This window comes from Erithacus rubecula (assembly GCF_903797595.1).
Source record: "Erithacus rubecula genome assembly, chromosome: 8".
Taxonomy (NCBI): Eukaryota; Metazoa; Chordata; class Aves; order Passeriformes; family Muscicapidae; genus Erithacus; species Erithacus rubecula.
Genome location: NC_136659.1, coordinates 3,013,982 through 3,027,392, shown reverse-complemented (window position 1 = coordinate 3,027,392; position 13,411 = coordinate 3,013,982). Strand labels below are relative to the sequence as shown.

At 43.5% G+C, this 13,411-nt stretch overlaps 1 protein-coding gene across 5 annotated transcripts in view; it reads right to left on the bottom strand.

The window, feature by feature from the left end:
* FN1 (fibronectin 1) overlaps window positions 1-13,411 on the bottom strand; it is a 53,040-nt gene that overhangs the window by 25,240 nt on the left and 14,389 nt on the right. For all 5 annotated transcript variants that reach the window (XM_079311104.1, XM_079311106.1, XM_079311103.1 and 2 more), the window contains exons 12-20: window positions 12,304-12,447; window positions 10,410-10,531; window positions 9,046-9,223; window positions 8,751-8,927; window positions 7,042-7,170; window positions 6,834-6,923; window positions 6,114-6,308; window positions 4,546-4,818; window positions 719-985 (exon numbers count right to left, since the gene is read on the bottom strand). In XM_079311104.1, coding sequence (XP_079167230.1) covers window positions 719-985; window positions 4,546-4,818; window positions 6,114-6,308; window positions 6,834-6,923; window positions 7,042-7,170; window positions 8,751-8,927; window positions 9,046-9,223; window positions 10,410-10,531; window positions 12,304-12,447 — 1,575 coding nt within the window. The remainder of the gene's footprint in view (window positions 1-718; window positions 986-4,545; window positions 4,819-6,113; window positions 6,309-6,833; window positions 6,924-7,041; window positions 7,171-8,750; window positions 8,928-9,045; window positions 9,224-10,409; window positions 10,532-12,303; window positions 12,448-13,411) is intronic.

Sequence of the window (13,411 nt, the reverse complement as noted above, 5' to 3'; positions counted from 1 at the left end):
GTTCTAAAAGAAACCACATTCTCTTTTGAAAAGAGGATGTGGTTCTGGGCTTGTGTGGCTTTGAGTTTTGCTAGTTTATATGATAGTACCATCATTATTTAAACACTGAGTCTATTTGTTCTTTTTAAAACTATGTGGGGGTTGTTACAGAACTCCCTTTTTTTCCAAAATTTGCTTAATATTTCTTCCAAACCAACATCACAAATACAGACACAAAATAACAAAAAAATATGGAATACAGTATTTGTGTCAGTTTGGGCAACTGCAGTTAAGCTGCCTTGGATGGTATGTCTGGGCTTGAGAAATGACTGCTTTCAGCTTTATGTAAGTACCAGACTAATTACTCCTTGCCCATTTTAAGGACTTATACGCTCTCCTTGATTTGTCATGCCAAAACCAAACAATTAGGAAGATCAAGTAAAATTCAATTTCTGACATCCAGTTAAGCAAAAAGTGAGGTACCAGTAGGAAGTTTTCCCTCTTGTTTTTAATCATCAGGAAAGCTGAAATGTATTTTACTAAGAGCTTTTTGATGCAAATAACTCTTTTTCCTGCCAACAAGGTTCAGAAAGAACAACAAAAGGAGCGTTTCCCAAGCTGTTGAATCGCTACTTCAAAAGGCTGCTGGGTGAATCAACTCACAATAGGCACTTGCAGCACAAGTTCAGAAGAAGGGCCAGGGTATAAGGGAGGGGAATCCGTGACGTGTCTCACTCACAAGTGGTGAAGACGCCGGTCTCTCTGTTGCTCTGCAGGTCGCCTTTGACAGCCACGAGGTAGACGGTGTACTCAGTGCCAGGCTGCAGGTTCCTCAGCAGGTACTTGGTGGCAGAGGGCCCCACGTTGTAGGTGCGGGGCTGGCCCCCCCGGGTGGGCCCTGCTGTCAGCCTGTAGCCCGTGATCACGGCGCGGGGCCGCGTCCACAGCACCAGCACCGAGTGCTCCGTGGTGTTGAGGAACCGCAGGTTGGTGGGGGCATCCAGCTCTGAGGAGGCAAAGCACAACACCCCTATCAGCTTCCCAGCTGTATTCTATCACCATCTGCTGAAACCAGGTGAAGCAGTGATCCTGGTCTGTGGGAGAGATATTCTCTGCTAATGGGCCCGGTGTTATAAACCAGGTGGGGCAATCATCTTTATCTTTTCCACAGCCCATCCTCCCTCCAGGAAGATATCATCTGCTGCTGGCCCATTCAGTGCCACTGTGGGACTGATAAAATTACATCATCCCACTGGGAGATGCTCCAGTCAGGGGAGGAGCCAAGCATTTCCTACCTAGATAAAAACAGATTTGGAACACCACAGCAGTCTTTTTCCACTGGATTCCAGAGGAAAGCCACACCCTTGTATATCATCACTGGATCTTTGGAGGAAAACTTCACCCTTCTCCAGGAGCACTGCTCCAGCTGAACCACATCTGCCACTGCAGGAGGATGCAGCCACCATTGAATGAGATTGCTGCCAACACCTTCACTGACAGGATGTCAGGTTGTATTCTGACTCTGTCAGTATTTTAGGTTTGTTTTTTGTAATACTGTATTTCTATTTTAACTTTTCCTTGTAGAAAACTGTTATTCCTATTCCCATATATTTGCCTGCAAATCCCTTAAATTCAAAATTATAATAATTTGGAAGGAGGGGTTTACATTCTCCATTTCAAAAAGAGGCTCTTGCCTTTCTTAGTAGACACCTGTCTTTCAAACCTAAACAGACCACGAGAGAGCTGGAAAGTTATTTCACTTCTACATCCATGCCTCAGAGCCATCCATTAATACACTGAGACAGACCTGAGTACTCTGGTCTGCACTGTTTTGGGTCACTGCCATCTCTGCATCCCATGGGGAAGGCAGCCTAAAGGTTGAGACAAGACAGATGACCCCAACACACTTAGGAATTTCAACAGTTTCTCATGAGTGCTGAGCATTTTTTAAAAACCAGCTCAGTTTAGACTTGTCAGTGTAAGCACGGAAACCTAATTTTAGCCCTTTTCCATGAAAAAGATTTATTCTTTTAAATCCTTGCCCAGTCCTCTCAAAATCCCTTCCCAAAATAAACCACCCCCACTTTGTCATTTGAATGTCAAAATAAGTAATAGTCAGCAACTTTCTGCAGAAAAACAGTTCCTAGATCTACTGAAAAATATTCACACCATGGAACCGACCCTACAACAATTCCAAGCATGCTCACATCTCCCCTGGGACTCAGGGAACAGCTCTTAACAGGCCTGCTCCCCTTTTTATCAGTGCCCCTGGGAAGCTGCTGAAGCTGATAACCCAGATAACTACATAAACAAGAGGCTGAGGCAGCACAGCTCCCTCACTGGGGCCACAGTGACTGGTGGAGATGTCACCGCCTTTGGCTGAGGCAAGGTGAAGCTCTGGAGGGGAATTTGCCCCCACAGCAGGCAGGGTAGCACTGGCTGCAGCAAGGAGCTCAGTGTTCACAATTCTCCCCACCTTTTCTAGGTTCTAACCATATGTTGAAATTAAGAGCAGTGAAGTTTCATCAGTGCTCTTTTTTGCTGGCAAATGCTTTTTCCTCCTCCTGGAGAAGTAATATCTTGGTGAAAAAAAATTAACGTTTTCATCACTCTCCCAGTGATTCAGTGGGAAAATGCTTTTGTCCTTTTTGTTTTCTCCATTTTTGAGGAGGGAGGAAAAGGAAGTGAGGTTTTCCTTCTTCCACCAATGGAAAAAAATGGGGAGAACTCGAAAAAAGAAAAAAGGATGAGTGTGACCCTGCTTAAAACCCATCTCCAAACCACAGGCTGAAAGTCAACTTTATCCCTTGCTGGTACTTAGATCTGGGCTAAGTCTCATCCGAAAAAGATGGCATCTTCCTTAAATGTGTCGCCTAAAGCCAGTTCCTTTCTGCACAGTTTAATTTGCCATCTCTATTAGGCTTTTATCACTTCCTCTCCCCATACTAGAGGACAAAGGGGAAGATTAAAAAGCCACACACACACACACACACACACTCTGAGTTTATTTGTAGACTGTTTTTTAACGGAAGGCCAAAAAGAGAATCACATTTACACCGTGGGAAGAGACTTCTGCTGCAGGGTTTTCCTTGGGAACCCTGAATGATTTCTGTTTCCCAGGACTTTCGATTACAGGATGCAATTTATGTGAATAGTTTCTGCAATGTGGTTTAGGCAAAGCAGTTAAGCAGATGATCACAGCCTATGGAAAACGATTCCAGACATTTGTGACTAGCATGGTGCTGTCTGAATTAAATGTCTATACTCCAGTGTACACCTCTGTGTGGAGTTTCAGAGGAACCCTACACCTAGCTCAGGCTCCTCAAAACAACCACAAAAAATTACAGATCTAGCTGGGAACTGAGCCCTTCTTGTTCTAAATGCTTCCAAGAGAGTTCAGATCCCAAAGTTGCATCCTCGCTTTTGAAAGCCTCACTTGAAAGAGGAGGGAGGGTGCTCCCCCCATCTGTGCTGTGCTCAAATTAGACACCTATGGCAAAGGATGGACATAAGGATCCCATTCTCCCTGCACAGTCAAGGGACAGGCACTATTCATTGCTCATAACTTTATGGATGGAAGGAAGGATATTTCTCAAACAGCATGGCTATATTCACAGATTATCCCATTTCCTTTCCTTCCTTCTCATATTACGAAGAGCCAGGCTGGCTTCTCAGAAGTTGTTCTTATTTACTGAAAAGTATCAAAGAGCAGCAGATGCACATAGCTAAATTTTCTCTCTTTGGATGAAGTGAGCCAGCCAAAGAACACCACAAACACCCAACTCACCCTTCTATTGCCCAATAAACAGGATCTGATCAAACAAACCGTGCCCCATGTTCTGTCTGATCCATTCCTCTTGCATCAAAAATGGAGATAACCACCCAAACCCAGATAAAACTCCTACTCTTCCATCTGAAAACCTACATTATGCCCAGCCACTGCTCCTTTCTCTTCTCTGCACTGCTGCAGAGCAAAAAATTATGCCTGACAATGCATTTTCCCTCACACTGGTGAGGTGCTGCACTGCCACTAGGTCATTAGCAATCAGGTTCTGAGGGATCCTGCATGATCCTTTCTTGCATGTGCAGGCACAACTGCTCCTGCTGCCAGGGGAGCCAGATAGGTATGGAGCTGTCAGAAGGGAGATGGGGATTTTCAGATGAATCTCTGCAAGGCTTCTAAGTCATACTGAAATCTGCCCTAAGGCACCAGCAAAAAAAAAAAAAAAGAATTATAAAAATCACAAGCTGTGATCTGTGCTGTAAAAAGAACTGCAGGGTCCATCAATTCTCAGTCAGTAATAAAAAAAGTTGAATTCCAGCCATACAAAATTGTTTTAAAGCACCATGAGACTTAAACTCCCATTGGAAAGCCCTGGAGGAGGATAAATCTGCTGAAGAGATCATTGTTAGAATGAATGAATTCCCAGCCCTGTCATCCTACTGATGGGATACCTCCTGGGCTAGAACTGCTGCACTTCAAGTGCTCTGTTTATACACTTCTCCAAGCAACAGAGAAATAAGCACTTAAAAAGGCTGAAAAAAGCAGGGAGGAAAGACACTTACTGGTGGTTTGCTCTCCAGTCAAAGGTTTGCTCTCCCTGCCCTGGTTTACAGCAAAGATCTTGAAGAGATAGGTTGTTCCTGGGATCAGGTCAATGACTTCAGCAAAAGAGCTCCTGGTGATGGGCAGTCTCTGGCCGTGCTGGCCAGGGCGGTTGACAGGGATCACCTCCACCCGATAGCCGGACACCTGGCTCTGGGGTGGGGTCCACATGATGGTGATCTTGATGTCAGACACCTCCACAAACTGCAGGTCTCTGGGGGAAGGCACTTCATCTGAAAGCACAGGGGTGCAACAGCTGTCAGAGGGAGTCCTCAGCAGGAAAAGGTATAGGTTTTCATGGAAGGAAAAAAAAAGTGAATTTCGCTTGAATAACAGCTAGCCAAAGAATATTTACCAAACTGAAAAGTCAGGGTAACCTCACTGTAAACATGCCTGCACACATTCCCAGACAATATTCAAGCAGACTAAAATTCCAAACATCACTATCTACTTTAAAGTATACTATGTCTTCAGGAGGTATCTTGCTGTGACAGAAAGAGAACTGAAAGACCAGATGTAATATGCTACAGAACTTCAAGTGTATGCAGAACCAAAGCCTGAGGGGAAAAAAATGTACTCCAGGGGTTGGAAACAGTAACCTCCTTCTAAAATTAAAAGAGAGGGTTTTCAAAACCCACAGCATGTTCTGAATATCTGTGATTAACTTGAAATCCACCTTATTATAATTAACAAGTACAGGGGCTGATCTGGCCTTACTACAGTCAAATACAAAATGCAGTTCCCTCAGTGCTGGGCCACAGTACTGCACTCTTGAATTCCTGTGCTTAAATTAAATTTCTTGAGACTAGGACTGATACTGCCCTAAGGTTAACCAGTGCACATTTTTAGAAGATGCAGAAGCCAAACCATAAAATCATTGAGCTGAATTCATTCCTGGCAAATTCCCATTTGCAAACACGTGCTTGCAACTTGCAGGACCATGAAATTCCACTGCTTACCACATCAAATCCCAATTCTTTCACTAGCCCTTCTTTTGGTTTGGTTATTCAGTCCAACTGGATACTTCAAGAACCCTGAAACCAGAAGTTTTTTTAAATGCTGACTGCCTCAAGTTTAGATCCTATTGTGTCATTTTGGCACATCAGTCAATGCTGAGCAATCTCCCATCCCCACTGACTGCGAAGGAAAGTCATGGGTAGGAATAGAAGGGAGAGGACAAGTCAGGTGAACAATTTGAACATGTGTTATAGTGTCTGAGTACATAAACCTGAACATCTGTGAGCCAAGTGCTGGGGCAAAATGATGCACCAGGAACTTCAGAGAATTTCTTAGGAGAATCCCCCTAAGAGAACTTGGGAAATTGATCCTCTTCTGCAGACAATGCAAGACCTGCCTGCAGTCCAATCCCTAGGAAATGCAACCCTTTTCATGCACAGCAGTGTGTTGACTGTGTCAATGAGCATGATTTTACTACAGAACTTCAATACCTGTGAAACTTAAAATTCAAAACCATAACAGAGTTCATTGAAGACATCTCAATGACTGAAACCCAGAAGATGAGCATCACCTGTGCGTGGGACCCCAGTGGTTTCCTGCTGGATGAAGACAGGAGTGCTCTCCTGGTTTTCTTCCACAGCATAGATGCTGATGTTGTACTGAACCCCTGGCATCAGGTCACTGAGTGTCACAGAGGTGGCAGTGTCAGGCAGGTTGAGCTCTGTGCTGCTGCCTTCCACAGAGGGTACGTAGACAATCCTGTAGCCTGAAGCAAGAGAAATATGTCATCCTCAGCACAAACAGTAAGCACAAAGAATGCTAGAAATGAGGGCTGAACTCATCTCTCTACTGAGCTTTGATAAAAATAGTGCTGAACTTCAGCAGGACCTGTGGCCTGCCTGTGCTCACGTCCCATCTACAGACCACACACTCACAACATCTTCCAAAGCACAATCTGACCTGGGTTAGAGTATCTCTGAGGTCTGACACGTGGATTTATCCTGTACTGTTCTCATGCTCACTATGGGATGGTCTGAATGACAGACACAAATACAAGGTCTGGAGGTTTGTTTTTATTTAACATAAATCCAGAAGGAATTGTTTTGCATCCAGCCTACTGCATAGTTTGGTACAGCCACTGAAGCCAAGGAAATGTAAACTGCCCCCGTGCTTTCCACCGACCAGGCAGAATTTTGCACTACCTTCATCTCAGTTATATTTCATCTTCTTTTTCACCTACATTTCAGGTTCTACCAATAATGCAGAATAAGTGCACTCCAATTGGACAAACCTGTGATTGGAGCCTGTGGTCTGCTCCAGCTGATGACAATGGATGTGTCATCCACACTTTCCACTGTGTGGTCGGGTGGGGCATCAGGAGCTGTTTAAGAGAATAAACAGAGCAGGACAGCAAGTGTGAGGATAAGTGGTTACAAAAAAATTCTTGAGCAAACAGAAACAACAGCTTTCAAAGTGCAGCAACAGCCACCCACACATACCTGTAGTCTGTGAAGTAGACAGGATCAGATTCTGCTCTCCTTCTTCAGAAATCTGATAGACATTAACAATATACTTGCGACCAGGAAGCAAGTCAGGGATGTTGACAGAAGTGGCTGTACTTGGAAGATCTGAGGAAGGCAGGAGAGAAAAATATGTTTTAGCAATTCCAGCTTCTTGCTTTCTGTTATGGGCTGATGTTTGGACTGGCTCCTCTCCTTGCTTCCAAATTAAATAATTGTGAAGTCTGTTCTAATCTGGGCTGGAGCACAGTCTTCCTGCAATAAAACAGCAGTTTCTCTGCACTGTCTTTGGTTCAGGAAGAGTTGTGTGGAGAGCTGGGACCAGCAATCAAGGGCAGCAAGGCTTGATGTGGGACGTTGCAGGGCAGTAGACCCCTGCACACTGCAGCCATCTCAGCTGAATGCTCATTTCATACCCTGACTGTTGAACTTTCAGCACAGAAATATATGGAAAAACTTTCACATGAGTAGGTTATGTGGAAACACTGACTCATGAGTGAAGAAGAATGACATTATAAGGCTGGTGAACTTCTCTCCCTTCTCCCAGACGTCCACCTACGTGCCAGATGCAGGAAATTCCCCAAGAAGCAGCTCCTTGATGGCCAGAATGAAGCCAAGCATCTTAGGGGAAACTGGGAATTGCCTTTTAATTGCATGTAAAACTCTGTCTATGGACAGATGAGCTCAGGAGCTATTCCACAGCACAGCTCAGCTGTCTGGGCAGAAAGGAAGGTGGTGACAGTTCTTTCAGACCCCACAAAAGCCACTTCTGCTCAGTGTCCAAGCCTGTGAGGTCAGGGGAGCAACAGTCCAGGGAGAATTATTAGGTCAGGAGATTACTGCTCTTTTTGTCATGTTCTTCTACCACACTCATGTCCCAGTAGCTATTATAACCTCAAATATTTGAGGTGAGATATTCTATTACCACTGTTAAGACAGGAAATTAGAAAAAAGAAGTTAAAATGAAATTACATGCAGTGGTGCCATGGGCTCTACAGTAAATGTTGGAAAAACAGTTTCAATTCCTGTGTCTGAGTCCAGTGCCTTTAACCAGCTTCCCAGCTCAGCTAAATGGTCATATTATCAAAGATGAGGAAGATCTTATCCAAACAAAAGAACTGACAGCAGACTGAAACATGAGATATCCATGAGATAACAAGCAGCCAAGAGAGGGCATTTGGGAAAGACTCCTCTCTGTCCATTCTGATAGAAGGACAAAGGTATGCCAAAGGAAATTAGCCAGGAAGCAGGTTCAAAATATCAGATTTGGTTTTCTTCTCATCTGCTGCTCATTCAGGGTGCTGTGGAAGCCAGTAATTTTACATGATTGTAAAAAGGAAAAAAATGGAGCAAACTCATGGAGATGAAAAGAATAATTATATCTACCCAGAGTTATTACTCTTCCACTACTGCTGGCTGAGGCAGTTCTCCTCTGCAGAATTCTGGGACAGTACTCTGAGAGGATATTGCTATTTACTTGCCTTGTTCTCTTACAGCTATTAATGGAGAAAAGACAATTAACTAAGTGAGTTTTTAATCTGAGCTGGTCCTCCCACTGTCAAATCCTAATTGAATCCTATTGAAAGACAGGGAGATGCTCACTATCCTCACCAGCTCTACTGACTGCCACAAAGAAATGATGCACTGTGAGCAATGCTTTGGTCTGGCACACTCCAGTGTTGTCTCACCAAGGTACTGTGGCTCATCACCCTCCTCGCTCAGCTCGTACTCAACACGGAATCCAGAAACGGTGTCAGAAGCAGAAACCCAGGAGACAACAAAGCTGTTGGATGTGATTTCAGTGACAGACTCTGAAGTAGCAACCACGGGAGGAAGAAGAGTTGTCTCTCCTGAAACAGTGTTGCCTACAAGAGAAAGAGAGGCTGCATTAAGCACCACTGCTTCTGTGTTCACTGGGATGCACAAAGCAGGGAGGTGGGTGAAGGAGGTGAGGGTTCCCTGGATGTGCCCCTCTCAGCTCACTTGTCACTGCTGTGGTGCTGGTTGTGGTGAAATCGAAGCGGGTGACTTCTTTGTGGCCATACTGCTGGACACTGATGAGCTGTCCCTCATAGATCACTCCAGGCCTCAGGCCAGAGATGGTGTAGGAGTTCCGGTGGCCAGGGATGGTGGCTTCCTTCCACTGCCTTCCTGAGTTTTTCTGCAAGGAAAAGGACACTCAGATAGTGAAACACTCCCTAGGCTGCAAGCAGGGTAATCCAGTGATCTAAGCCACAGTGCTGCTACTCACTGTAATATTCAAACACAGGTATGACTTGAATGGCTTTAATGCACAGACAGAATCAAGCCAAAGGAGATGAGAAGAAATGGTTTTGAGTTATTAGGTTTTACAGGGGTAAACTAAAAGCAACCTAGCTATGAACTTTACCCTTTAAAAGGAGCATTACTTGTAAATTCAACTCATTCCTTCATCAAAAGCACAGTAAGGCATGAAATAGTGGCTGGAAAATATACATTTGAAGGCTGTTCATAATAACAGTCTAAACTATCATCTGAAAACAATATACAGAAAAGTTCTTCCCTTCTACCCTGTGTTTGAACTCCATGGGAAGCTTTAAAATAATGCTCCATCCTCTGAGGTTTGTACTCCAGTGCTTTAAAGTCCCATTTCATTCAGGCCTTCATCCAAGATACACTGAAGTCAGTAAAAAGACTTGAGTGCCTTGAATGGCTTTGGATCAGGGCCTTTATTGTTCTCTTCATAACAGGCAGCATTGAGGTATTAATGGTCTTAATCATTACGTGGTCTTTTGTGAAGCTGTGCTCAGGGGAGCTGGAACACATCTCATCTGTGTTGTTTCAACCAAATCATTTCTCACAGAGGAATCAGCCAACAAGTAGTGGTTAACCAGTTTTGGTTTATATTTTGAAGATGGGAGTGACTGTTTATTTAATCCTACACTAAGTTGTTTATGACTTCATATCCTACTCATTTTTACCTCCTCATTAACAGAATGTATCCCAGTAGTCTCTGGATATTCACATTACTAAAACAGCACTTCTTTGGATGAAGAAGCTTGCACAAGGATTTACATTCCTAAGGTAAGGAAGGACATAAACTTGTCTGCTTGCTGTACTAGTGCTTTGTTTAATAAAATACTTCAGGAACTCAGCAACCAGTGAAGTTTGGGCAAGAAAACATTAAGTGTTTATACAGCACTGGCTCTCTCCTTCATGCTCAAGAGTAGCTCTTGACCTCAACAGGACAAAAACACAGAATAAGCAACTCCAGTGTGCTGAAATTATGTCAGTCACTTCTTTCAGACACCAGAAAAAGCCAGAAACAGTACCCCTGATGAACAAATGATGACAAATGTGGCACCCACCGGTCTCCAGCGCAAGATGTACTGGGTGATGTGAGATCGTTCAGGAGCATTCCACTGGATGGGATGGGAGTTGGGCTGGTTTGTACTCTCTGTGATGATCACCTGGACAGGTCCAGTTGAGCCTGAAAAAAAAAGAATTGCCAATTTTGGGGATGTGTGTTCTTTCTTTTCAAAAAGAAAGAAAGCTGCATAGCTCACATAGTATTTCTATACTATGGCAAATCAGTTTTATTGTCTTAATGCTTCATTGCTACCTACAAAACCAATGAAGAAGAATAAAATCTGTGAGGGAGTTAATGTGCATTGCTTGGGTCCATTCCTTGTAAGCTATCAATGAAATGGAAAATGGGAGAGGTCTAGTACAGAAAAAAAGTCTGCAAAGTCTTGCTGTTCAAAGAAATGGGGGAAATTTCTCAGCAACAAACCCTTTTCATCATAATGTCTTCTGCAATGGCAGCAGGGAAGCTGATAAAAACCATCTGCCAAATCCAGGTCTCATCAAGCAGCATGACTGAGGGGAAGTTTTTGATCTCACACTGAATACACCCTGAAAAGAGACACTAATCTTCTACTATTTCACTAAATTTCTTTATCAGTTCACTTGAAGCATTGAATTATCATGACTCTGTGGAAGACTCCACAGATAATGAGACTCTTTTTCTGCACATAAACCCCACCAGAAGGGTTGGTGGAAGTCCTGAGGCAAAACAAACCCATGAACTGATGAAAATACAAGTTCTGCAACACTCTAATGCTTAAGGCTACTCATTGCATTCAGCTAGGTCAGGCTCAGGCCTAATTCCTCCAACAAGCTCCCAATAGAGAAGGACAGGTTTTATGATCCCATGGTTCTCCTTTCAGTCCCTCCCAGCCCTGCTGGGGAGATTTCACTGAACACTCAGCAGCACTGCCCTGATATAAGTTCTCAGAAAATCCCAGCAAAGAGATCCCTGGAATCTGCAGGAAAGTGTTTTAGCCATTAAACAGCTGCACCTTCACCCCATTCCCAACATTTCTAATAATAATTTATTTGGACAACCAAGTAACATATATACCCGTTCCCCATTTAACAGGGTTTCTAGAAAAACAAACCTGTGCCCACAGGCAGAAAATTTCAAAGCTCGCCTAACCCCAAACCTACATTCAGAAACATTAGATCTGGTTTATTTACACATTTTTAGTCACTCTTGTGTCTAAAGCAGCCCAAAGCTCTGGTCTCCAGGCTGGAGGCATGCATATTTCACATAGCTCAGGGAGATGTTTGTTTAAGCAGTCCAACAGGAGTAAATGAAACTCAGCAAGCCTTAATACTTCATCTTATTCCGTTTAAGACAGTGGCAGTTGCAACCTCCAACAGGAAAGTAGAGAGGTTCCCCTTATGCTCTGCTCAGGGAACTGAAGCTGAACAACCAACAAACAGTCATTGCCCATCGCTATGAAGAGTTCCTGGAACTGCCTGGACAAACAAGACCTCAAATATTTAATTTCTTTGGGGCACTGATCAGGAAAAACATTTCACTCCATGATGGATTTTGTTTCTGTAGTGAGTGGAAAAGGAAGAACTACACACGTGAGTTTCAGGCAATGTGAGCTGAAGATCATACGTGTGATATCACTAAATACCAAAAGGCAATGTAAACCCAAATTGTTGTATGCACAGAGAGTCATTCTCTGAACTAAGCCTGACCTCAGGAATAGCTGCAAACAGCTTGGGCCTCACTTTACAACCCCCTGATACCTGCTTGTGTCTGCCAAGGGACAGGGATTATCTGCTCTGTTTTAAAAGGAAACCAAAAGGCATTAGGTACAGCAACCTGAACAGGTGAGGGCTGGAAAGCTGTCTTTCCTCAGCTCTTAATCAGCAGATGAGCTCATTTTCTGTTGGGTTTCTTACCTGGGTAGGTCTGCAGAGGCTGGCAGTGCCATTCTCCAATCCCACGACCATAGCAATAGCACTGGTATCTGACCCCATGGACATACTTCTCCCAGGAGTCTCCAATTTGGTAGAAGGTGCGGGTTTCTGAGTCCTGGCACTGGTCTGAAGGCACAAGAGAGACAGCTCACCACTGCATGTTACTGACACCACAGGGAAATATCTACACAGAAGAGTAAGACCCTAAAGACTTTTGCACAAAGAGATGCAACACCAATGTTTATTTGCAAATATAGGTATATAAACACACACAGTGGCAACAGAACTTCAATCTTAAATCAAGATTCTTAATATAGCACTGCATGTATTAAGTTGGATATTAGGGGGCTAATTCAGCTGTGATGCATTGCAGTGGGGTGTTCCTTCTAGAAAGAATTGCATCCACTCTGGAGATCAGTTCTGCCCTGGCCAACTGAGTTCATGTCTCATCCAAAGATAAACCATGCTGCTCTCAAGGAGATCAAAAGGCAAACAGTCCTCCTGCCTTCAGCAGAATTCATTTATGGTTTAATAGTCCCCAGAATGTTTCTATTTTCAGCAGAATCTTCTCAAATTTACCACTGTATAAATCAAGGGGATTCAGATCAGATCCTGAAGTCAGCTTAACTAGTGTAAATACTGCACAGTACACCACTTCAGTACATTTTCTACTCTGACAATTGCATGTATGCCTGGATCAATGGAAATTTCTAGTGAGAACTAGCATTATGCTTCCTTGAATAAATAAGAGCTTTGTTTAGAGAGAGCCAAGAAAATTAAAACTTTAATTGCACCTATAGAGATTGCTGAAATCATTCCTCCACGCCTTCCTTCAAACTAATAATTTTCAGGAGCTTTACAATCTGTGTTCCTTGAGTAAACATATGCAGATACTACTGTAGATAAAGCAGAGCTTCCCAACTAGTAATTTCTAATACATTTTCTTGGCAATGGTTTGGAGCTCTCTTGTACTTAGTAACTGCAAACCAAACAGCCAGGTCTTATCTTCCTATCAAGGTTTGCTAGGGAAGGGGGGGAGGCAGAAGACATGAAATCTCATTCCTGCAGAGAACCATTATGGTTTTAGCTA